The following is a 27,975-nucleotide window of genomic DNA, read 5'->3' as shown; positions in this document are numbered from 1 at the left end:
AAGACTCAGTTCTTACACCTATCAACCCGATAAAATCTTCCACAGGTATACCCACTAATGTTTAATGAAATTCAGCTTAATCCTGCATCATCCTTGAACATGCTTGGGGTTTCATTTACTCGGGACTTATCTTGGAAAGATCATATTACATCTCTTGTAAAATCTGCTTCCAAGAGATTGGGTGTGCTAAGCCGACTCCGCTCTTTCTTTACCCCTGCACAATTGTTGACTCTATACAGGGGTTTTATCCGCCCCTGTGTGGAGTACAACTCTCATGTGTGGGGAGGCTCCCCACATACAGCTCATCTCAATAGGGTGGAGTCAAAGGCTTTTCGTCTCATTAACTCTCCTCCTCTTACTGACTCCCTTCAACCTCTGTCTCTTCGCCGCACTGTTGCATCTTAATCTCTTTTCTATCGCTACTTTAATGATCACTGCTCCTCTGAACTGTCTGCTTGCATTCCTCCACCTCTATGACGGGCGCGTAGCACCCGTCTGGCAGCAAACTCTCATCCCTTTTCTGTCCAACTCTCTAATGCAAGAGCTAACCGTTGCTCCCAGTCATTCATTTATGCAACAGGTCAGCTCTGGAACTGTCTCCCTCTGTCTGTGTTTCCTGCTGCCTATGATCTCCAGTCTTTCAAACGCAGTATGTCCAGGCATCTTAAAATGATCGGATCTTGAATTTGGCTCTCTATTGTATTTTGTTTTTCTCTTGGAGGGAACTGTTATTGTGGGCTCATGGCCTTTGGTTCCTTCTTCCCGGCATAAAAAAAAAAAAAAAAAAAAAAAAAGCACATGAAACTGTTAATATTGGCACCATGGACTGTTTCATGACCATAAGTCTAGTATTCTGTTGCAGCTAACGGCAGGCCAAAGTGACTCACAGGAATCAACACACGTGGCAGTGTTTTCTTTAATTATAGTAGAGGCGCGCGGGTCTGAAGGCGTCACTATCGTACCCTGGCAACCTGCCCGTCAATAGTGCGTCCGATTTCGTGCATGTGATACGCGTATTAATCCCGTATAATATGTTCATGTTTAATAATATTCGTGTATAATATATTCGTGTATAATAATATTCGTGTATAATATATTCGTGTATAATATTATTCGTGTATATTAGTAAATAATAATATGATTTGTGCCTTTTTTTTCCCCTGTGAGTTTGCACAATGTATATATATATATATATATATATATATATATATATATATATATATATATATATATATATATATATATATATATATATATATATATATATATATAATGCAAGGAAGAAGGAACCAAAGACCTTAAGTACTCAAGAATGTTTCCTCCACGAAAAATAAAAACAAAGTAACAGAGAGCCGAAATCAAGATCCGTTCATTTCGAGATGCCTGGACACACTGCGTTTAAAAGACTGGAGGTCATAGGCAATAGGAAATACAGACAGAGGAAGGTAGTTAACAAGTACCAATCAGAAAGTGTTACCTAACCTGCATAAAATCGCGTGTTGATAGCAATAATAAAGCGGTGAGTACGGTGTGATGATAATTTTTTAAAATCAAAAACTAAGAAATATTAAACGGCCAGTCATATTAACAGTGGCAGTGATAGTGTGGAAATGCATCCCAGAGAGAGAGAGAGAGAGAGAGAGAGAGAGAGAGAGAGAGAGAGAGAGAAAAGATGGGGGGAGGGGAGGAGGGAGGTCCACCACCTCCCCTTCCCGTGTACCACCTTGAATCACCCCAGTTGGTAAGAGCACATTTGTGTTCCACGCCTCACCAGGTACAGAAGCAGCGGGAAGTGAAGAGCACTTCAGCACTCAAAACAGTTGCCTCTCTGCTCATCCCACCTCCATCTACAAGTAAGAGATTTTAGTGGAGACTGTTATTAATCCCCACATTATAATATAGTATTTTCTGCTACATTACTGATTCAGATTTCATTTTTCTTAAAAAAAAATCCTGACTTCGAAGACCATTTATTCTTCAAATCCCTTTTGAATGTTATGTTACTACAAAAGTCGTATTAATCTTAGAGGGGACATTTTGCACTGAAGTATTTCTTGCCGTCTATAGTCTCACAAAGTCAAACAGTATTTCCTTAACATAACAGGAGTAAAATATATAAAACATTCTCTGGCTAATGAAGTCAAACACATAACTCCTATGACCTTTTTTTTAAACCTTACTAGCTTAGACGATATCATTCAGCATATGTGTGGATCTATAAACATAAACTCGGTAATTACATTACGGTCACAATTCTTTTAGACCTGCGGTGGCGAGGTGGGTTCGAACCCCACACAGATGAGGGTGGCTTACAGCACGATGTTATTCTACATGTAGTTTACATATAAACAATTTGTCAAACATCGTCACCGTAAGAGCTAAAATTCTCTCCCACCCGCACTGGAATAGGTCGGGGTGTTTGGATCTAAGGAAAAAAAATCTAAATTAGTTGATAGTTACACATGTCTTTAAACCTATGTTTGAGGCCCACACTGATGAGGGTGCTTTATGGCATGATGTTATTCATCATATATATATCTACCTATCTATCTATCTATAAATATGTATATATATTTCATCATTCATCATCCAATCCTACGTTGCCCCATGAGCAGCGTAGCAGCCCGGGGCTAGGCAAGTTTGTCCTGACATTTAAGATGAGAGTGACCAGCCTCACTCATCCCCGAGTGGCATTACCTTATCTTACCGAGTGCCGGTCATGTGACGTTAGCGGCCATGGAGCGCCATCTTCCTCTATCATCAGCTATCCTGATTAACTCCACATTGCTGATTCTTGTAAATCGCTTCTTATACAATCCATATACTTGAATCGTTGTCTTCCTCTTGCTCTTTTTCCCTCTATTCTTCCAAGTAAACAGTCATTATCAAGTTCTGTTACTTTTATAACATGTCCCAAAAATTCCATCTGTCTTTTCTTTATAGTCTTCATCATTTCTCTTTCCACTCCTGCCCTTTCCAGAACTTCTTCCTTTGTTACTTTTTCTATCCATGATATTCGCATCATTCTTCTCAAAAACCATACCTCAACTGCTTGTAATCTCTCTCATTTTCTTCTTTTCTGTCCACGTTTCACAGCCGTATAATAGCGTTGACCAGACAAAACATTTCAACACTCTTCTGATTTTTTTCTTCATTGTTTGGCTCCATGGTTATACTAGGGTAGATAAGTGGTAAGGGCCCCACTCCTCTTCCACTGGTTTTATATCAGAGTTTTCCTTCTCCTAGCCTTTGTCTATAAGGACTTATCCTGCAAGACAGCAGGGGGCAGTTGGTCCACGACAGCTTATACACTAGGAGGGTGTGCATCACCCCCCAGGTTTATTTGCTGCCTAAGATATCAATTGTAGTGGATATGGGAATATTGACATCATTTTAATTTTTTTTTTTTTTTTTTTTTAATGTGTCCGACTCTGGGCATAGGCTTCGCAGCCTGCTTCCAAGGCCCAGTAGTCCCCCTGCATACTATACACCTCTACATGTCACCACTGCCCCAGAGGGGATTTGAACCTGGGTCCGGTATGACTGCTAGCCACCTCTCTACCGACTGAGCTACCGCCTCTCCCCATTGAGGGATTCTTTCTGTTGAAGAAATTAACATATTTAGTTTACTGAGCATTAAATGAGACCAGATTTGTTTGTTCCCATTCATTAATTTTAGAAAGGTCCTGGTTCAGGGAAATTTCTGTGTTTGTTTGGGAATTCATAATATCAGACTGTGTAAAGGAGGTGCTAAATGTGAAAGAATTATGAAGTGTCGAGTCATCAGCGTAAGAGTGTATTGGGTTTTGAGTGTCAGATAGGTCATTTATATGAATGAGAAAGAGGGTTGGGGCCAAAACTGATCCCTGAACTACGCCAGCATTTATGGAATGAAACTGGGAATCAGTTCCGTCTACAGTACCATGAACCGTATTTTTCTGTTATGAAGGTAAGAAGAAATTAGAGGAACCAGTGATACAAGGCCATAGTATGACATCTTAAGCAATATGGCCCGGTGCCATACTCTGTCACATGCTTTTGAAAAATCAAGTGCTATTGTGTGTGTTTCACCATGTTGGTCTATTGTTAATCTGGTGGGTAAGAAGGCAAAGAGTGTCTACAGTTGAACATTCTTGTCTATATCCATACTGCCGATCATTGATTAATTTATTGGCTTCTAGGTAATTGACTATGTGCTAGTTTATCAGTGTCTCAAAAGGATGGACATTTGCTTCTTTCCAAGAGGCTGGAAAACTTGAGGTTCAGATGCATAAACGGAAAAATTTTGCCAATACAGGAGCCAACACTGAGGAGCAATATTCATGTACTATTGAAGGAATTTCATCTGGACCAGTGGCTTTGTCTACTGAGAGATTTTGTAATACAGCTTGAACATATCTTGTGTGAATCTTGAAAGAGGTTATTTGAGGAGAATTGAGTACAGGAATATTGTGATTTTCTGTATTTAGGGTTGAGTTTGTTATATATATATATATATATATATATATATATATATATATATATATATATATATATATATATATATATATATTGGCTTCTCCACGTGGGTCACTTGCTAGATTTCCATTGGGGGACTGTAACGGTGGAATGGAAGAGGTGGTAGTGAAGTTAGATTTGAACGAATTAAGGGTAGAACAGAATATTTTGTTATCATTTGGGTTGTTTAGTGGTTCGTTAGCTTGTCTATCGAGGAAGTTTGATTTAAAAAGATTGATAATAGTTTTGGCATGGATTCTGATATTTCTATAAAAGTTAAAGGCTTCTTTAATTTTCGTCCTTGTATAAGTATTATAGGCTATTGTTTTATGTTCTGTTACTCTAGCACAATTGTGGTCAAACCATTTATGTGAATTACATCTTTTTCTGTAACTATGATGGGGAATGACTTTATATAATCAGTACACACACACACACACACACACACACACACACACACACACACATTTTATATATATATATATATATATATATATATATATATATATATATATATATATATATATATATATATAAATATATATATATATATATATATATATATATATATATATATATATATATATCTCTCTCTCTCTCTCTCTCTCTCTCTCTCTCTCTCTCTCTATATATATATATATATATATATATATGTATGTATATATGTGTGTATGTATAAACATTAACGTGGTTTGCTGTAACGTGATATTGCCCTAACATGGCACGATTTTAGAGACGGAAATAAACATTCTAACATGGGCACTGTTAGTGTAACGTGGTAATGTGAACCAAGCTAGCTGTGACGCAGTGTGCGTTGGACATCCTCACAATACTTGATGTCATTGCCCGCCAATCACGCTTCGCCTCTCTTATTCTCCCAGCCACTCAACCAATCAGGACCCCCTTACCTCCCTCATGCCTCCCGCGTTCCCCTCTCATCCCACTCCTACCCACACTATCCTCCTCAGCTTGCCTCGTGTTGCAGGACGCACTGCTGCAGTAGCTCCATATTGCATTCTTCCCTGCTCAGTACGGCCACCAGTGCAACTCCTGGACCTACTGGCGTGCATCCTAAAAGAAAGAGGATTCACCTTAGCCTCAAAGTGAAGATGGAGGTTATCAGACGGATAGACACCGGAGAACTGAAGGCAGAAGTTGCACACTTCTTCAAACTGAACGAGCCCAGCATCCGCACGATCTACACCAAAAAGGCTGACATCCTTGCTGGCATGAAGAATTTTGGTTCTGGTGAAGCAGATGCTAGATCCATCATCACTTCAAAGGCCATGATCATTATGGAGAGGCTACTAGAAGAATAGATTCGGTGGCAGGAAAGAAATCATATGCCGGTGTCAGCCTTGGATCTGAGGATACAGGCCGCCCACTTTCTTTGAGCGGCATGTAGGAAATATCCACCAGCAAAACCATCTCGAGTAACAACTGTGTGATTGATGTTACACCAGTGAAATAGTCTTTGGACTGCAAACCGTTGTTCACTGAGTGAAGGTAGGTTTTTATTTTGATTTCTCCCCAGCATTCCATTGTTATTATCTTTTTTCCTTTTTTCTCCCAGTGAATCAGTTTATGGTGTATATCCACAATTCATGGTAAGTTAGATCATACCATAGCAAGTAGATTTTCTTTTCATTTTACACAGTTCATGGTAAGTTAGGTTGTACCATAGCAAGCAGATTTTTTATTCTTTTTACACTGGTAAAAGAATTCATGTAGGTTGGATTGTGCCATAGCAGGTAGATTTTCTATTCTTTTTATACTGGTAAAGGGAGATAGTATATAAAATGTAAGTGAATCTCCCTAGAAATTCAATATTTCATATATAGAGTAAAATGACCATTTGTAACAACATCCATTAACCAGTTGTATATTATTTTTTATTTGTGTGGGATTGTGGAAATATTGCTGCAAAATGCCATCTAATCTGAAGGTCTGCCAGGAGTGTACTGGTCGTTTTGCGGCTCAGTATTTTTCGAATTACTTTTCGACGCCTGTGTGCGAACTATGCATCATGAGAAGAGATCTAGAAAATGGTTTAGATGAATCGCAGAGATATTACAGGGAACTCAAGGCAGAGTTTGAGACACTGAAAGAGTTTGTAGCAGCAAGTGTAGGAGTCAGCAACAGCACTCAAGAAGGAAGAAGCATACAAACTGAGCTCGTACAAGCCCCCGCCCATCAGGCAGTTACAAATAATAGTGTACCAGTATCTTCCTCACCCAGCGACTCAGTACGTTCCTCGCCAAGCGAAGTCCCCTTTACTCTGGTAAGAAATGGCGCAAAACCTGGAAAAGGTACGAGGAAGCACCTTCCCATAACTAAGTACAATCACTACGAGATCCTTGCCGAAGCAGTTGATGAGACAGAAGAAACAAAGCTTACTGGGGACTCTATTGTACACAGTCAGCTGGAGGAATTTTGTGGACGCACCCCTAGCAGCAGAAAGAGGTACTGTTTTCCAGGAGGTGGACTATGTGATATCACAGAATCCTGCGATGAGGTCACAAAAGACGCAAATGATCAAACTCTATACGTTATCCATGTTGGTACAAATGATCTGAAGCGCAATAGATCAGAGGAATTGCTAGGAAAGTATCATGAAATTATCAAACGATTCAAAACTAAGTCCACTAATGTGATAATATCTGGTATACTCCCAAGGATCAAGGCAGAGAATAGTTTCTATGATAAGGCCTTCAGCACAAATAACCGGCTCAAATCTCCCTGCAGGCAAGAGGGAGTCGACTTTGTCAATCTGTGGGACCAGTTTTATGAGCAACATACTCTGTTCCAGAAAGATGGTCTCCATTTGAACTCAGTAGGAGTGTCACGGCTAGGTAGACTTTTACACGATAAAGTCGCCCTCTTCAGATAAAAAAACACGGCACGTCTAGGAACAGTAACCTTAATGTAAATACCCCCAAAGTCAGATCACCAACTGTTTGGAACGGAATTAGAGTCTGCTATATTAACGCACGTAGTCTACGTAACAAGTTTGAGGATTTAGAATCTCTAATTTACATAGAAAATTATGACATCGTTGGCATCACAGAGTCCTGGATTAACACATCTGACCATGACTTTCTAGCGGAATGCTCATTAACAGGGTACAATATTTTCAGCTGTGAGCGACCACATCGAGCTGGTGGTGGTGTTTTACTCTATGTGAAAACTAGTCTCCATTCCCTTGTGCTATCCAAACCCAGTATTATCAACATAGATGCCAGTTATGTTCAGCTAAGTATTAATTCACAGAAAATAGATATATGTCTCGTCTATCGTCCTCCAGCACAATCAACTGAGACAGATCAAATAGTAGAAATTTGTTGTCAAGAGGATAGCATAAATTTTGGAGACTTTAACCTACCGGTAACAAAGTGGGGTGAACCGCTAACGGCACACTCAGGACAAGAGCTTTATACGAATCTTCAAGAAAGCGCCCTTTCCCAACACGTAGAATACTCAACGAGAGGAAACAATATCCTAGACATCATCTTGACTACAAATGATAACCTAGTCAACAACGTTGAAATAGGACCTGAGTTTCGTTCCAGTGATCATCGAATTATACAGTTTAATATTACTACCGAAAAAGTAAAAGAAACGGAAAGCAAAGAAAAGGTCCCAGATTATCGTAGAGCTAATTTCAACAGGCTCAGAGCACTACTTGCAACTGCAGATTGGAATCAGATGTCTGAAACCGATGACATAAACCAAGCATGGGAATTATTCACCAAAAAATTTAATGAAGTGGTAAAGTCATGTGTGCCACTACGTAACAGACGTCCAGCTGGAAACAGTAAACCAAAGTGGTGGTCCAGTGAAATTAAAAGTAACTTAATTGCCAAAAAACAGGCATACCATAAATATAAAGCTACACAAAATAATGATGATAAATTACAGTACGATAATCTACGCCACATATCGAAAAGACTTATTAAACAAAGCAAAACAGCACTGGAGATCCACATTGCTAATACGTGCAAATCAAATCCTAAATAATTTTACAGTTACATTAGAAAGAAAAAGGTTATAACTACATCAATAGGTCCTCTAGAAACAAACAATGGCTAACACACTGAGAATGAGGTCGAAATGGCAAACATTCTTAACGATTACTTTGCATCTGTTTTTACAGTAGAAAACACCACCAGAAATCTACTGCTACCCACAAACCAAGCAAATAGCACAGTCCTTAGTAACTATGCTATCCATAATAACGATATACTTTCAGACATAAATAGTACGAACATAAACAAAACCCCTGGCCCGGATAAAATATCACCGAGAATTCTCAGAGAAGCAAAACATGAGTTACTGATGCCACTCTCTGTCTTATTCAATAAATCATTAAGTACTGGGAAAGTTCCATAAGAATGGAAACTAGTATATGTAACACCAATTTTCAAAAAAGGAAATGAGTCACACCCAGGAAATTACAGACCAATCAGCGTAACATCAGTAGTGTGCAAGTTAATGGAAGAAATCATAAGAGATAAAGTAGTTAATTATCTATAAGAAAGTAATATAATTAAAAACTCGCAGCATCGTCGTTCATGCTTAACTAACTTACTGGGCTTCTTCCATGATGTTTACAAATCATACGATGACTCAAGATCAGTAGATATAATTTACCTCGACTTTCAGAAAGCATTTGAAACTGTCCCTCACAAGCATCTCATGAGAAAAATAGAAGCACATGGAATAAAAGGAAAAACGCAAAAATGGTTACAAGACTGGCTTTCAGACCGAAAACAGCGAGTTGTGATAAACGGAAAGAAATTCAAATGGCATAATGTGATCAGCGGTGTTCCCCAAGGCTCAGTACTTGGACTGGTACTTTTTATTATCTATATTAACGATATTGATGAGGGTCTAAATTGTAAAGTACCCAATTTTGCAGATGATACAAAAATAACCAGTAAAGTCACTTCAAAATTACAGTGGCAGCAGTTACAAAATGACCTTAATACTTTAGCAAGCTGGGCATAAAAATGGCAAATGAAATTCAACACAGAATAATGTAAAGTACTTCATATTGGAAGTAACAATGTCCATGCGAATTACAAAATGAACAATATTCAGTTATCAGGTACAGACAATGAAAAGGATCTTGGTGTGATAATATCAAATGACCTAAAACCAAGCAAGCAGTGTACCGAGGCAGTTAAAATTGCAAACAAGCTGGTGGGTTTTAATGGAAGAACTTTCGAGTTTAAATCGGAAAAGTCATACTTGCCTTGTACAACTCGCTAGTGCACCCCCAGCTTGAGTATTGTGTGCAATTCTGGTCTCCGTACTACAGAAAGGACATTGAAAAATTTAGAGAAAATTCAGCGAAGAATCACTAAAATGATACCATGACTTAGAAACAAACCATATGAGGAACACCTTGAAGAACTTAAATTATTTAGCCTAACGAAGCGCGGGTTAAGAGGGGACCTTACTGAAGTTTTCAAAATCGTGAAGGGATATGACAACTTAGACATGAATAAATATTTTGATATAGACCAGTCGAGTCAAACCAGAAGTAATGGCTGTAAAATTATGGGAAAGAGATTCCACTCCCATGAAGCAAAATACTTCTTCTTTAACAGAGTTGTAAATATCTGGAACAGATTACCCTCAGATACAGTGAACAGTATCTCAACTGAGACATTCAAAAACAAATTAGACAAGTATTTGCACGAGAATCCTCAGATGACTCTTTTTCTCTCCGAATGACTTGCTTTTATAGCTATGGTACGTGTAAGTTCATTCCCCTTTTGTCTACCAGATACCCCATAAACAATGTACCCATACAAAGTGTTGCATCATGTTATTATACATTTTTCAATTTATTCAGTGCAAACAAAGCAATATAAGCACAGATTAGGATCTGCACAGATAACCCTGAGTTAACGGTCACTACTTTTACTATCGACCTGTGATGGGCTGTGGATCACTGAGGGTCCCTGTTAGTCAAGCAACGACCATCGGGATTTTTTTAATGTACCAGGGGTCACTGCTTCAGGATGAAACTTGTGTACTTGTCCCATATGGGAGAGTTCCTTGTCTCAGTGGAGTGAACGGAGCTAGGGCCTGATTGACTGCTGCCTACCTTAAAAGCGCCAGGCAAGGCTGCCGCACCACCCCTAAACATCCACACTGTGCATTCCCCTCGTGTCTACAGGACATAGTCTACTTAACATAGTGTCACGTCACGTCATTATACGTTTTTCAATTTACCAAAAGCAAATGAGGTAATATACAGTAAGCACAGATTAGGATCTGCAAAGATATCCCTGAATTAACAGTCACTACTCTTACTTTCGACCTGTGATGGGCTGTGGATCACTGAGGGTCCCTGTTAGTCAAGTGACCACCATCGGGATTTTTTTAATGTACCAGGGGTCACTGCTTCAGGATGATACTGTGTGCTTGTCCCACATGGAGAGTTCCTTGTCTCAGTGGAGTGAACAGAGCTAGGGCCTGATTGACTGCTGCCTACCTAAAAAGAGCCAGGCAAGGCTGTCGCACCACCCCCAAACATCCACTCTGTGCATTGCACATCCACACTGTGCACTGTGCAGTCCCTTTTTATCTAAGACACCCGTCTTTTATATTTTTCAATCTCCCCAACGCAAAGAAAACAATATAAGCACAGATTAGGATCTGCACAGATAACCCTGAGTTAATGGTCACTACTCTTACTTTCGACCTGTGATGGGCTGTGGATTGCTGAGGGTCCCTGTTAGTCAAGTGACCACCATCGGGATTTTTTTAATGTACCAGGGGTCACTGCTTCAGGATGAAACTTGTGTACTTGTCCCACATGGGAGAGTTCCTTGTCTCAGTGGAGTGAATGGAGCTAGGGTCTGATTGACTGCTGCCTACCTTAAAAGCACCAGGCAAGGCTGCTGCACCATCCCTAAACATCCACACTGTGCAGTGTGTAGCTTCCACGTTATGTCCACAGACTTCCCATTAACTCAATGTACCGGTTTATAATGTCATGCCGTAACTATTATTTTATTTGTTTACTTTCTCTTTCACGTTACTCAATCGGGTAGCTTACAGATAAAGTATTATAGAATGTGACTTTTCCTTTCCAGTGTTTCCTATAAAATTTCCATGTCAGTTTTTCCATGCTGCATGGTGGTTTTTCTCACTTTTTCCTTGAGGGTTTGGTGGTGGGGGGAGCCTTCTTGCTTTACTATCCTTATCCTTCAGCATGTAGAGTTAGATCTTGTAGTCATAGTTTTCTCTGTAACAAGCAGCTTTGAAAGGACCACAAGGTCTGTTGCTGTTTGCTTTCCTGTGTAATCCTGTGTAAAAACGTTCAAGGAGTCCACTGGGTGGCTGTCGTCCTTTTTCCATCGCAAGAAGCTGAAGAACCTTAAACTACTGGAGAATGGGCAGCTGCCAATGAAATGCAAGTGGAGAAGTACCCTGATATCCTGAAGGAGATCATTGACCAGGGGGGATTACACAGCAAGTTTCTAACATGGACGAAAGCGGCCTTCAGTAGAAGAAAATACCAACATCAGCCTATGTCTCCTAGACAGCAGTGGAAGCAAAGGAACAGAAGGCCGACAAGAGCAGAGTAATGGTTTTGTTTTGTTGCAGTGCTACAAGAAGTTGCAAAATGAGGCCTCTAGTCATCCGCCAAGCCTCACGACTACGTGCCTTTCGCCACTTACGGAACATGGACGACTCAGGGGTTTATGAAGGCAGTCAAGATGGGCATGGATGACAAGTCACATCGCCACTAATTGGGTAGACAACAGCTTCGTACCTGATGCAAGACGCCACTGTAGGCAAGAAAGCCTGCATTTTAAGGTCATCCTGCTGATGGACAGTGCCCCTGCACATCCACACTTCCTCATCAGCACACACAACAACGTTAGGGTGGAGTTTCTGCCACCTAACACCACGTCACTTCTCCAGCCTTTGGACCAGGAAGTGATCGCCAATGTGAAGTTTTCAATCAACGGCGAGTGTTCAGGCAATTGATTACTGCTACAGACACCCAAGAAGTACTCCAGCAGCTGCTCCAGGAGGAGGAGGAAGAGGAGGAAGGGAGTGATGCTGAGGCCACCACCCCCACCACCACCGCTGCCACCACCACCAACGCCACCACCACCACCGCTGCCATCGCCACGAACGCCGCCACCACCACTGCTGCTGTCACCACCACCCAGGATGAAGTCATCTCCGAGGAGATTGTGAATGTGAGCAAGTTTTGGAAGCTGTACAACATTCGACATGCTGTGAACAAGCTCATGGCAGCCTGGAGAGAAGTGAACACAGCCACAATAAACCACAATTGATGCCATGTAGCTCCACAACTCTGCACCATGAAAAGTGAAAGTGTTCAGGTAGCTGCTGATTCGGCCTCAGCAACAGTGTCTGTCGCATGCTCTGTGCCCGGTTGTGGTGAGGTGATTGTGGAGGAGGTGATGGAGATTGCCAGGGACACCGGTGACACTTCAGATGAGTGGATTATACAGGAAGTTGAGCAACAAGACAGGAACGAAGAGGAGAGGAAACAGCTAGAGGAAGAGAGGGAGGCCAGACCAGCAGGTGACCCAATAGTGACGTTTTAAGTCAAATCCTGAGTCGAGCTGAGGCTCTCAAGGAGTTCAACTTTGACAGCGACCCTTCCCTTACAAGAGGTAACGACGTGATTAAGCAGATTGTTGATGCAGTCAGTGTCTACAGTCATATGCACATTGACCGAGTAAATTGCCGTAAATAGTCACTGATCACTCGTTACTTCGCCAGAGAAGCTGCTGCTGGTCTACAGCAAGAGGATATTCAGCGACAGCAGGATGAAGCTATGGAGGACCTAGAAAGTGATGTTTGGAGTGTTGCTAATGAAATTGACTTTGATAGATTTTAGTGTATGTTCTCCCCCTCTACCTAATCTCCAGTAATGTGTGTCTGCTCTTCTCACATAAGGTACAGAACAATAAATAAATAAGACATGTATTGACCTAATGTATTTTTCATGAAAATATTAATACTTTTACGAGGTTTAAATTGGGGAATATAGAAACATTTTGCACACAAGAAGGGAGAAAATGGACTTTGGGCAGGGGTGAGGAAGGAAATAGGGGTTTTCAAGAGTCCTTCTAACGCGATATTTGCCTAACGCGAGGTCGGAGCGCAATATATATATATATTGCCAGACGCCATAACCCAGCAAGGAGTGGCCATTTGACTTTGAGTTATTTGTTTTACTGGGAGGGACACTACCCCTCCACCAACCCACTTGTTGACACGTAGGAAGCACGTATGGTTTGGTTATATGGTTACCATCCACCGCTGTAATTGGTTTCTTGGCTTACAGGAAACCATTTGGCTTGTCACTCAATGTAAAGCCACCTGTAAAGAAAAGAAAAGCAATAAGACGTGACAGGAAAGATGGGAGAAATAGGAAGAGAGGAGGGCAGGCACAGAAAAAGAATAATAAACGCAAAGGATGAGTAGACAGCACTACATCAAGTGAGTGGATGATGGTCGCCACCACCTACTATATATATATATATATATATATATATATATATATATATATATATATATATATATATATACAAACATGTGTATATATACTTACTGCACCCAGCACAAGAAAATCTTCCAATCAGCATGGTAAACATCGCCAATATCTCCATGGCACCAAACAGTATATGCAGTAAATTATTTACTGAAGGAAACAATTAAAAAGAAAGTATTGCAATATGACATTATATTTAGTCATTAGTACCTGATCGTCCCACAAATGGTTCCCAGTACGGCTGTTATATGGCTTGCCATATTGTGTACATTAATTAATAAGGTGGCTGGAAAGCTGATGATAGGGAGAGCTGGGACTCCCGTTTCATCAGCCCTCAGGACTAGCATCTGACCGCCATTGGCTAAACTTTTTTATCGTTTCAGTTACAAAGAGAGTAGGTAAGCATACTTTTCTATACAATATGCTCAAACTGTCACCAACAAACTGCATGCACATTACACACTACATTTCCTTTTCTAAATTAAAAACAAAGTGGCATATCAACACCCAGCCTCGGAGTCCCCAGATGGGGGATGGGCCATAAAAGCCCCCACTATCCGCCCCTCACCCAGTGACAGTCAAGAGAGAGATTTCGAATCACTGTCTGACTCCCTTATTGATAGTTTTTACAACATTCGCGGCCTTTCCTCTAATTTTCTCTCTATTGAACATCACCTCTCTCCCTCTAAACCTCACTTTCTCTTTCTCATTAATACTCAGCTGTCTAAGGCAACAGATAGCAAACCCTTCTCTGTATCCTCCAATTTTCTCTATACTACCAAATGTGGTTGTTGTGTATCTGTACACAACAACATATCTTGCTCTCGTGTTCCAAAATTTTAATCTTCTGAATATTCTACTCTTCGGCTTTGACTATACTATCATTCTCTGCCTGCCTAAATATTAAGTGTTGTTTACTTAGCCCCTAATTCTGCTAAGAAAAATTCTTTGACTACCTTACTTCTAAGTTGGAACACATTGTATCAATTTTTCTCAACTCTAAAACCTCCATTCTAGGTGATTTCAATGTTCCCCACTATGTTTGGCTCTCCTCTTCTTTCACTGATCCACCTACTGAACAAGCCTATTTTTTGTTTTATCTTTAATGACCTAGAGTAGATTGTAAAGTACCCTACCTGTATCTCTGACTACCTTGGAGAGAGTTCCAACATATTTGTTTTTATCTTACAGTTAATCCTTCTTTTGGGTCTGTTAATCTCTTCTTTTCGTTGGCTCCTCCAATCACAACCGTATCACTATAATCTATCCTACCATTCAAATAAGGCATCTTGACCCTTTCAAGAATTTGTGGATTTGGAGCTGTTGTTTGAGAGGCCCTCAGGCAGTGCTTCTTTGATTTTCCCTGGAATGATCATTGCTTTCACGGCCAAGAGCCATCTGAGTTCGTCTTGTGCATTACGGAGGTTATTCTCCTGGGCATGGAAGCATACAGTCCTTTCTATTATCCTGTGACTAATGCAAAATTACCTTTGTTTAATCACAATTGTAATAATGCAGTTTCCAACAATAGAAGGACCCACAAAAGGTATCAGAATCATCACACCCATGAAACTTATCTTTTTTATGTTTCTGCCCAGAGTCATGCTTTGTGTGTCCTTTGCTCTCTTTAAAAAAATATATATATATATTTTTACTAAATGCTCCAATCTCTCCAACTCATTTTCTTCCTGCTGCTTCTGGCACCTTGCCAAAAACCATTCTAACAACTTTACTTCATCACCCTTCCCTCTTAGATCCTGCTATGATGAGTCTGTAGCTGTTTCCTCTTCTGATAATGATGATCACATAGTTCAGACTTTCTCATAATGTCCACATTAGACGATTCGGGTGTTATTCCACCATCACTTCCTCCCTTTGACAGCCTCATGGCTGACATTTAAATTTCTTCAATTGATGCACATTATGCTATCACTGGCCTCAGTACCAACAAGATATATTGACCTGATTGGGTCCCTCCTTTTGTCCTAAAGAAATGTGCTTCTGTGCTTACAGTCTGCCTAGGTACAGACTCTTTTGTCTTTTTCCGTCAACTTGTACCTTTCCTTTTTGCTGGAAGTTTGCTCTCATGAGGTCAGTCCCAAAGAAGGATGACCATTCCCACCCCTCTAACTGTCTGTCAATTGCTTTAATATTTCGTATATCTAATGATTTTTAATCTATTCCAAACAAACAAAAATTAAAGCACCTTTCATATCACAACCTTCCTTCTGATCATCAGTATGGGTTTTGCCAGTGACGCTACACTGGCAATCTTCTCACCTACTGCTCAGACTCGTGGTCATCCTCCTTTCGGGACTTTGGCGAAAGCTTTGGCATTGCAGTTGACATCTTCAAGGCTTTCAATTGAGTCAGGTATAAATATTTAATTTCCAAACTGCCTTCTTGTGGTTTCAATCCTTCTATATGTGCCTCCATCTCTAGTTTCCTTTCTGGTCGTTCTATAGCTGCTGTTGAAGACGGCCATTGTTCCTTTCCTAGGGCCAACAATGGTGGTGTTCCCCAGGGCTTTGTCCTATCACCAACTTTCTTCCTTTTATTCATCAAATACCTTCTAAGCTATACATCTAACTCTGTTCATTCATCCGCTTATGACTCCACGTTTCACCTTTCCATCCCCTTCCCGCAGTGCCTATATCAGCATTTATTTCATCAGACTTGATGGCTGACTTGGCGCATATCTCTGACTGAGGCAGAAGTACTCTTCGTGCTTTGAGCACATTAACCCGAGGCGTCCCGTCGACGTATGAGTACGTTGCAACATTTTACATTTGCCAGTCCCAATGACGTACTGGTACGTTGTGCAATTACAAGGCTCATAATTTGCACAATTGTCAATTTTCGCGTGTGATTTTTCGTATGTATACACGGGACACCTTCCTCTATTCCTCTACAAGATGCCAAGCAGGGACAATGCCTTACACCGCATAACCTCCCTCCCCCCCTGCATGCCATTGTCTCAGCAATTCACCTGTTACCAGTGACCTGGCCAATAAAGACATTCAGGGCTAGAGTGATTCCCCAGTCGATGACATTGTGGAGGACAAAGTTTACATAGCATTAGAGGAAGAAACAGTCAGAAATGATGATCAGGTAATATGGCAAAAAAAAAGGTTAGGTATGGTGATGAGTTAGTGAGTGAAACTATGCTTATAATGCCTATATTGTTGTTTGAAAACCAATATACTCTCGTACTACATATAAATTCGTACCAAGTAAATAAATAAATACCGTTTATGAGTGGTGTGAAATAGTTACCCTCCCATAGAACTCGTTTTCTTTGGTGCCAGCCTGCTAGAAAACCCAGTAAGGTAAGGAGGTACTGCTACCTGGATCGAGTATTATAAACCTCAAGTGAGCGATTTCTCTATGAATTTTCTATGATTCTCACCAAAAGTGGAGGTTTTATCCAAATTTTTTTTTTCGAAAATACCTCGGGACTGGGGGGTGTCAGAGGTGCGAAATAGCTCGGGACATGACGGGTTAAACACCACAAAACAAACCTAACCTGACTTATCGAACCTAGCAACCCTAATCTTACATAACTAACCTGACCTAAATGAACCTAACATAACATAACCTGACCAACCTAACCTAACGTAACCTAACATAACCGAAACAAACATAACCTGACCTAACCACACTAACCTCACCTAACCCAACCACACTGACTTAACCTAACCTAACTTAACCTTACTCTACTACAGATTGAGAAGTTGCTGTTTAATTGTCCATCATGAAGGCACTGCTGACTCCAGTGATGATGATGATGATGATGGTGGTGATGATGATGATGATGATGACAGCCTCTGAAGAAACAGGCGAGACAGGAATCATGGGCTGTCGTGTTGGTAGTCCATTTAAGTTTAATCTCAGGGACCTGTATGACTGGGAGTTAGGTGAGTAGGATTTGTCCGTTTGTTGGTTTTAATCCTGTGATGAGATTAAGCAGCGTAAATGCAGCAGATGTTGATGTGATATGTGCTCATATTCTTGTCAGGTAACAAAGCTCCTTAACACCTCCTCTTTTGCAATTCATTTTTGGTTATTGTTGGTTAATATCCTTTTATACTGTTAAGAAGCGAGATTTGCCAATTAGGTAGCCGAGATGTTTCTCGACGTTTCCCGTACCATAGCTCGGGTACGAATCAGAGTTGCCAGTTACCTGCTGTTTGTCTGCATAGTTGTGTCGTAAGTTATGCATTAATTTTTGTGCTCTCTTTCTTTATTATGTTTTATTTATGTGATTCCTTGTTAAACTATGTATTTTATTTTAAGTTTGTGTGCTAAATAATTTACAGTGTTGTGTAATGTAAGAAACTCTGCCATGTTTTGGATATCCCCGAGTTGGCAACTGTTGTTCAAGTAGACTGTAGAAAACTCTAGAATATAGGAAGCTTATATAAGGATGGGGAAGAGACTAGAGCAAGTTCAGTCGGTTTTCAGCTCAGTTTGAGTGTCGGTGCTGTGTCAGTGTAGTTTGTATATTATTAGTACTCGTGAAAACAGTGAAGTGTTGTTGGCAAATAGTGAAGAGTTATTGAAGTTTGTATATCATTGGTACTTGTGAAAACAGTGAAGTGTTGTCAAGCATTAAGTGTAATTGCAGTTAGTGAAGATTGTATAGCTCCAGTGCTTGTGAGAATAGTGAAGTTGGAAAGCATTAAGAATAATTATTTGGAAAATAAAGACAGTGAACTTTAGAAGCCAGTATTTATTTATGATGCCTCAGCTGATCCTGTGTACTGTACACCTAAAGGCTGACCATAGGAAGAATAACTCACTGGGCAACACCCTTCCTATACCGAGCTACTGCTGTTTGAGCCTGTGGCAGCGTGGGGTAGGGACGCAACACTGGTGTCGGGAGTGTGGATTATTTAGGGCTGCAGTGAGTCTAGCTTTCAACATGGAAGCAGGTGTGCAGACAAGGTCTCGAGCTGGGCAGGAGGAGGAAATGTCCTTAACAACAAATGTGAAGCTTTTACAGGCCCAAAGTGAAGAACAGAAAAGCTCAGGAATGAAATCAAAGCACAATTACAGGCACAAAATGAAGGACAGAAAGAACTCCAAGAACAAATACAGGCCCAAAGTGAAGAATAGAAAGAGCTCAGGAATGAAATCACAGAAGAACTGCAAGCACAGAGTGAACAACTAGAGGCAGAAAGTGAAGAACAAAAAGAACGATATAAACAACTTCAAGAGGCATTACAGGAGCAACAGAGGGAATTACAACTGAGGATGCAAGGACAGCTAAATGCTTTCATGGGGGAAATGAAGAAAGAACAGGAACAACTGAAGGAGGAGGTATATGCTGCGCTACAGCAGCAAACGTATAAGGTAAGCAATAATGTGACTGAATGCAAACAGCATGTAGATGACCAGCTGAAGTCAATTAGTGAGGAAACAGTGATGGAGTACAGACACCATGCAGATAAGTGACTTCTTATGCACGACGTTAGTGCTTCACTGAGCGATATTTTTTTGTGTAATTATCGTTCCCACACCTTGCCTCTCTAGCCATTAAGTTAAGCCACGCCCATTTCTCACGCCTTTGTACCTGGTGTGGGAACATTAATCAGTGTTGAACTGTCACTGGAGGAAGAGGGCATAAGCAGTATGGAGAAGCAGGGTCCCGTCTCAGCAGATACAATCTCTAGCAGTTCTACGATTCCCGCATCTCCCCACCGAGTTGGTGATCGGCAGCAGTGGACGTCACCAGTGTGAATTACAGTGCCTCGAACAAGCAGCTGCCCAGTCTATTTCACAGGAGTGACTCCATTTCTCTCCACTGACCAGTATTGTCATATCCTGTTTTCTAGGCTTAATGTAATTGAGTAGTTGGGTGAGTGAGTGAGTGTATGTACTTTGCTGTGATTTTTTAATTTTTTTTAAGTTCCCTTGTAATGTAAATTTATTTGCTGTAAGCAATAAATATACAGTTCTTCTTTTTGAGCTCGATTAAGTGTAATAATGTTGTTTGATTTCATCACATTGTGCAAACTTTAGTTTGCCACTCCTAGTTTGCACAACTTCTTAAATCAAATACGACTGGTAGTTAAGCCAGTTCTTTCATATTATTTATTAAATCTGTTGTGCCAGCCAGGAGTTAGCACCAACAAGAGTCTGTTCATTACTGTTAGAATTAATTGTCAATTGTGAGGGGAAAGGACACTTTCTCAGGGGCCAACAGTACCGACAATTCAGCATTCGTGAGTGATTAGTCTCCGCTGTGTACTGCTGGGAAAGTTTATGAAATCCTCATCTTTAGAGAATTGGCAAAGTAAGCCACATAAAGTAAAAACTTATGAAGATTTCATAAGTCGATTCCTTTGTGAGAACCAACTATTTATTTGCATTTCATTTTGTTTCCACTTCCCTCTTGACACTTATAAGGAAGAATAATTAGAGGAAAGGTGGGGAAGACATTAGAATGTCTGGTTCGTGATGAACAGTGTTTTCAATCCGCGATTAAGAAAGCTCACTAATACCTTTTCCATCATCATCATCATCATCCGGACATCCCTTCCCACCCAAGGGCAGGGCGAGGAGTAGCAATGTCCAGACAGCCCAAAATTGCCCAGTCCAATGGGCCACGCTTCCATTCACTCATCATTCAAGCCCCCGGAATCCTGGCTCTATAGGATACGCCAAAAACATTCATCACGTTCTGTAGCTTCACATATCGTACCCGACAGAGTAAATCCAGATGCTGTAACGTTAAAAAGGGGTGCCAAAAATCCCTGGTCATGCATATCTCCTCACAAAATTCATCCAGACAGCTCGATCTGTCAGTTCCCTAGCCTCACCGACTTCCAAACCTCTCTTCGTCACACATTCATCCACCATATCTCTCCACCTTCTCCTTGGCCTACCTCGCCTCCTCCCTCCTTCGAACTCGCTCAGATATACCTTCTTCACCACTGTATTGTTATCCATTCTCTCCACATGACCATGCCATCTCAGTACACTCTCTTCAGTTCTGGTGTCCACCGACTTCCTCACTCCGCATCTTTAACGAATCACATTATTTCGTATCCTATCCACCCTCTGTACTCCACATACATTCCTCAGGAGTCCCATCTCCACTGCTCTTACTCTTGACTTTTCATTTTCGTGCCACATCATAGTCTCACATCCATATGTTAAAGTTGGCACTAACACTCCTTCATGTAAGTCTCGTGCAGGTGCAACACTCAAGCCTCTGTTTCTTATCAAGGCCTTCATTGCACCAGCTACTTTTCTTCCTTGTGTCACTCTACTTCAACTTCTTTTGCACATTTTCCTCTCTTTTATATCACTGTACCCAGGTATTTGAACTCGCTCACCAATTCCAGGCTCTCTCCATTCACTGATACATTGCACTGGGAGTCACCTTCTCTCTCAATAACCATTACTTTACTCTTTTCTACATTTACTCTCAAGGAACGACGCTTACAGACATCAGCAAAACTCTGCACTAGCCTACGAAGTTCTTGTCCGGTACTTGCAAGCAGTACCGCATCATCAGCATACAACAAATTTGAGATATTCCATCCATCACCATTCATTACCAATGCCATCCCTCTCTCCATTACTCGTGTTTTCACTTCTCTCATCACTCTATCCATATATACATTGAACAACCATGGGGACATCACACAACCTTATCGCACGCCCACACTGATTATGAACCATTCACTTAGAAGCCCATTAACCCTGACACATGCTTCACTACCATCATAAAAACTCTTGACGGCACCTAACAGCTTACTCTCTACACCGTACATGCGCAAAAGTTTCCACAATCCTTCTCTGTCCACTTTGTCATATGCTTTTTCCAGATCCATGAATGCCATAAACACCTTATGGTCCTTCTCACAAGCCTTCTCTACTATCTGTCTCTGCAAATATTTGGTCCACACATCCTCTGCCACTCCTAAAGCCTCCCTGTTCATCAGTCACTAGGACTTCTGATATCTCTCTTACTTTCTCTATAATAATTCTTCCATATACCTTCCCTACCACACTCAGTAAGCTTATGCCACGATAATTCTTACACTCACTTCGTTCACCTTTATTTTTGTACAGGGGTACAATCACAGCCTTTTTCCACTCTGCAGGCACAGTTTCACTCATCCATGCCTTCTTACATATCTCCAACAAGCACTTCATTCCATTCTGTCCACTACACTTAAGCATCTCTGCATACATCTCATCAACCCCAGCTGCTTTCTCATTTTTCAGCCCCTTCACAGCACTCTTCACATGTGCGAGTGTCACGTCTCCTGGCACTGTATTCCTTCTCTGCACACCCCCAAAATCAATCATGTTTACAGCTGCTATTCTCTCTCTATCCCCATTCATCAGGCTTTCAAAATATTCTTTCCATCTGGTCCTTACTTCATCTCCATGGGTTAATAATCTACCACCTGCATCCTTCACACCATCCAATTTCTTACCGCTTTCACTTCTACATTTTTGCACCTCTTTCCAGAATAACTTTCTATTTTCAGAGTAGTTCGCATTCATTTTTCTTCCTAGATCCTCATTTACCTCCTTTTTCCTCTTCACTAGTCTCTTGACGCGCTTCTTGCTCTCAACATATTCAGTTCTTATTTCAACTGAACCCCTATCCTGTAACCACGTTAGCCACTTCTTCCTCTTTTCCTCCACCGCTCTCTTTACCTTCTCATCCCACCATGCCGTACCTTTCTTCTTTGTTGTTACTCTTGCCACACCACACACCACTTAAGCATTCCTGACTAAGCAATCTCTATATGCATTCCACAGTCTGTCCAGATCCATTTCATTCCAATTCAGTAATTCTAACTCGTCCTCTACTTTGGTCCTGTATTCATCTGCCATTTCTTTAATCCTCAGCTTCTCAACTTTCAGTCTTTCTCCCTGACTGGTTCTCTCTCTCCTGATCCACCTCACTCCTTTCAGCTTGGTCTTGCATACCACAATCATATGATCTGACAGACCTCCACATCGTCCTCTCACAGGACTCGTATCAACAGCCATTCCCATCATCGACCTCTCTACGAGCACGTAATCAATCAGGCTTCTTTCAACATGATCCCCGTTCCCTCCATACCATGTATATTTATGTTTTTTTTTTTTTTTTAATGTGACCGACTCTGGGCATAGGCTTCACAGCCTGCTCTCAAGGCCCAGTAGTCCTCCTACATACCATACACCTCTACATGTCACCACTTCGGCGCTATCACCCACCGTTCATATTGAAAACATGCTAGGGTTGTCTCATACAGGACTGGTGTATTGGGGGTATTTTTACAACATGTTGGCGGGTGTTCTGGTAGATCGGTAAAGTCTGATTATATGAAATTCAAATCCTTAAACTGTTCCCTGCCCCAGCCGGGATTTGAACCTGGGTCCGGTAGGACTGCAGGCCACCTCTCTACCGATTGAGCCACAAATGCACAACCTCCTCTGACACATATCCTTTAGTCTTTTCCCATTATCATTTTCTCCTGGTACTCCATAACAACCCATTATGTCATCCTCAGGACCAGTGCCTACTCTTCCATTCATATCCCCCACCACAATCACTTTATAGCTCCTGGGCATTTCTCCCACTACTTCACCCAGCTGATCCCAAAACCTATTTCTCTCTCTCACTCCTGTCCTCACATGGTGCATATGCTACAATCACTGCCACTTTCACCTTCTCAGACTTGAACTTGACATACATACATCTCGAGCTAACAAATTTGTAGTCTCTCATTCCCCTCTGCCATACGTCATTCATCAACAAAGCAACTCCTTCCTTGCATCTTCCTTGCCCATTCATTCCCTATCTTACACATTTCAACCCCTACCACTCCTCCACTTCGCACCCTTTCATCTTCGTTTCACACAATGCCATCACTGCATATCTCGCACTCTTGAACACATTCACCACTTCCACCCTCTTGCTGTCCTCATTCACACCTCTCACATTCCACATGGCCACGTGAGTCTGCCCATTTGGTTGGGGCCCTGGGCAGGTATTGGGCCCTCCGAGGCTCTCTGAAACAACTGCCATGATTAACTGCTTTTGAATAGGGGAATCTGGGGGACACTTAACCCTGCTAGAAACCCCGGTTATATGGTTATCACCCAGCGTAGTAAATGGTTTCCTGGGTACAGGAAACCATTTGGCTTGTTACTCAATGTAGAGATCATATGGCACCTCTATATTGAGTGAGTGGATGATGGGTGCCCCCCACCTATTTTTCCTTACTAAGCCTTACTGCTGCTTTTTATGTTGTATTTTCTGTTAAACACCAACATGTATGACAAAAATAACACAAAAAGGATTATTATTGTTGTATATGTGGATCAAATATTTACAGTGAGAAAGTGCAGAATGCAAGTGAGAAGGAATGTACGGTATTTTTGGCATTTATGGATCTGGATAAGGTGTATGACAAGGTGAATAGGGAAGGATTATGGAACGCTTTGCGTATGTATGGTGTCGACGGAGAGCTGCTGAATGTTTCTCTCTTTTTTTATTTTATTTTTAATGATGTTAGTGTAGCATGGATTTCTAAGGGAGTGCTTGAATATCAACAATAGAGTGAGACTAGGGTGTTTAATCTCTCTCTCTCTCTCTCTCTCTCTCTCTCTCTCTCTCGAGAGAGAGAGAGAGAGAGAGAGAGAGAGAGAGATGGTCATGCTGGTATGTAGCAATATTTACTGTCACATCATTCATGTGTCACAATCTCACAATAACTTTCTTCCTCTCCCCAGCGCTAACTCAGTGCAGTAAACCAAGGACGTTGGAGTTTTGTCAGTCGCGGCTGGACAATTGCAGCCAGGTAACATATTTAACAAGATTTATTTTGGCTTTATATTAATTATTACACCTGTTAAATGCTTGGCATCTTGGAATTATGCATAAACTTTCCCAGGTTGTTATGTGACTTATTTTATACATTTACCTTCACTCAAACAGCAATCTCTCTCTCTCTCTCTCTCTCTCTCTCTCTAAATTTGCTATCATTCAGCCTGTATCTGAGAAGGGTAACGCTGTTGTATGTTAAATGTTTTTATTCGCTCTTTTTTAATGTTTGTTTTTGTATTTAACCCCTCCGTGGCCGTAGGTCCTGAATTTTACGCGTGCCCCTGGCCGACCCCGGGACCATTTTCTGAAGTTTCAAAAATTGATTTTTTTTTCTTGCCATATTGAAGAGGAAGTTCAGACGCACCTAACTGCAAATTCTGTCTTCCTAGATCCATTCTGTGGCTTGCAATGGAGCGCAGACTTTGCAGAAATATCGGCAATGGATATCCGCTGCAGTGGTGTATTGCTGAGTCGCAACATCACGAGTTTTCTTCTAATTTTTTTTAACCCTCCAAAACAATGTGAATGGTGCTGAAATGTTGTGCATATATTAGATGTGATGATATGGAATGATTTCAGTACATACGTTAGGACTGGCTCGAAAAAAAAATTATGAATATTTTTTCAAAATTTTTATATAAAATATGTTTATGGTAGTTTCGAGTTATTTTGCATGTTCGCGTTGTGAGTACAGTTGGAAGAGGGAGTGAATGGGTGGAATATTCAGCCCTAAATGAGAAAATTGTTGGTCCCCTGAGGGTAGGCTCTCCCAAGGGGGATGAAAGTTGAGGGTCCAGTGGATTAACACCTACTGCAATCACTTGCGATTAGAGGTAGGAGAGTGGAGGCGCTTGTAGCCACTGCCACACCATCTGCATGGGTAAAATAGAATCATAATGCAGGTTCAAAATTATGTATAAGTCAAATTCTTAGGAATAGAGAGACAAAGCAGAAATAAATAAGTATACAGAAGGAAAAAATACATTTTTCCCATAATAACATGTTTACGTTTCTTTATCATATTCTCTCCATCTATTGCCAGATGTCTCCATCCCATACGGGTTGGCCACAAACAAATTGTCTCCACGTCACCCTGTCCCCCGCCATTTCACTGCCCTGCTCCCAGTTCACACACCCCTCTCTCAAATACCTCTCCACTCCATCCCTCCTCCTCATCCTTGGCCTTCCCCTCCCTCTCTCCCCCTCCAACTCACTTACGTACACTCTCCTCGTCAGTCTCTCGCTCTCCATCCTCTGCACATGGCCAAACCACCTTAGTGTGTTTCTCCTAACGCTTCCAATCACATCCACATCCACACCACAATGCTCCTTCACATCCTCATTTGTCAGTCTGTCTCTCCATGTGACTCCACAGGCTCCTCTCAAATAACTAATTTCCACTGCTCTTACTCTTGACTTGTGTCCCTCCAACAAGGTCTTAGCTTCACTTCCATACGTTAGAGCTGGTATCACAATACTGTCATGTAATAACTTTTTCACTTCCTTGCTCACTTCCCTGTTTCTTATCACTGCCTTCAAGGAACCAGCAACCTTTCTTCCTTTTTGTACCCTTTCAAGCACTTCACCCCCCAAACTTCCTTCCTTACTCATCACACTCCCCAAGTACTCACATTTTCCATTTCCTCACCATCAAGCCTCACTGACTTCACCTCTCTCAAAGACCATAATTTTACTCTTCCCTACAGTCACCTTTAGATTCCGTTTCTTACACACTCTCCCAAACTCATCCACCAAACCTTGCAGCTCCCCTTCGTCTTCACTTAACAACACGGTATCATCTGCAAACAACAGTACAGAGAGTTTCCCTCTCTTACTAGGGCCACTCCAACATCCACTGCCCTACCTTGTATCTCTTGTATAACCCCATCCATATACAGATTGAACAACCATGGAGACATGACTCATCCCTGTTTCAATCTAACCTTCAAATAGAATAACTCAGTTCACTATCTACACGCACTGCAGCCTTAGCACTCTCATACATACTCTTCACAGCATTCAACAACTTCCCATCTACTCCATATATTCTTAATACTTTTCACAATCCTTGTCTATCCATCCTGTCATATGCTTTCTCCAAATCCATGAAGGCCGCCTACAACTTCTTTCCCTTCTCTAGAAACTTTTCCACTAAAGATCTAAGAATGAATATCTGATCTACACAACCTCTTCCCTTCCTAAAGCCTCCCTGTTCTTCTCCAACTAATTCTCCTGTTATTTCCCTAACGCTGTCAATAAGTATCCTACCGTATACTTTTCCTATTACACTAAGAAGACAAATGACCCTGTGATTACCACACACCGTTTTCCCCTTTCCCTTTGTACAAAGGAATAATTATACCTGACTTCCAGTCCTCCGGGACTCTACATTCCTCCCAGACCAATCTGCATATCTTCAACATCCATTCTACTGCTATCATATTGCTTTGTTATTTTCGCAATATATATTGCTGTCTGTGTGTCGTGAGTGGGAAAGTATGATATTTTCTGGCTGGGTAAGGAAAAAGGGTAAAGCTTTATGTCTGCCTACAATTCACACGGTCAGAATATGATAAACTCGGAGTATCGCACAGTAACTGTGTGCAATATCATACTCATGTCCTACGCACAATTACTCTATATTTCTTTCAGCTTGATCCTGCAATGATAGCGAGTAGTTCAAATTCATAAACAGGAAAAAAATACGTGGATAACAATACAGGAATATACATTGATACTGGCAAGGCTGGCAGGGTAGGGTGGAAGGGACAAGCTGTTTGTTGGGGCAACCTTCACACAGTCAAAATACGATAAAATCGGCATATCACACGGTTGCCTTGTGAGACAGCATTTTCTATACCCTATGCCTGTTCTCTTACATTACAAACAGAGCCTGCAAAAAGATTGTAATAAGCATGTAAGGAAATACATGGGGGCTGGCACCTGGGAAATAAACACAGAGCAGAATAATTACTCACCTCAAGTGCATGATGCGATGACAGTAGTCAGTGCAGGCGAACTTTTTCCCATCCCTGCCCTCCCCTAGCAGGCCAAAAGTCAATAGAGATAAGTCATT

General features: G+C 41.2%; 1 protein-coding gene across 1 annotated transcript in view; it reads left to right on the top strand.

Moving 5' to 3' along the window:
* Window positions 1-1,771: 1,771 nt before the first annotated feature.
* LOC145395409 (uncharacterized) overlaps window positions 1,772-27,975 on the top strand; it is a 74,501-nt gene continuing 48,297 nt past the window's right edge. Inside the window, exons 1-3 of the mRNA XM_080269013.1 lie at window positions 1,772-1,853; window positions 17,779-17,970; window positions 24,806-24,873. Coding sequence (XP_080125139.1) covers window positions 17,808-17,970; window positions 24,806-24,873 — 231 coding nt within the window. The 5' untranslated portion in view covers window positions 1,772-1,853; window positions 17,779-17,807. The remainder of the gene's footprint in view (window positions 1,854-17,778; window positions 17,971-24,805; window positions 24,874-27,975) is intronic.

Source organism: Coenobita brevimanus, chromosome 31 (genome assembly GCF_032717465.1).
Source record: "Coenobita brevimanus isolate Jiangsu-jjx chromosome 31, ASM3271746v2, whole genome shotgun sequence".
NCBI lineage: Eukaryota > Metazoa > Arthropoda > Malacostraca > Decapoda > Coenobitidae > Coenobita > Coenobita brevimanus.
This window is presented reverse-complemented; position numbering and strand designations above follow the sequence as displayed.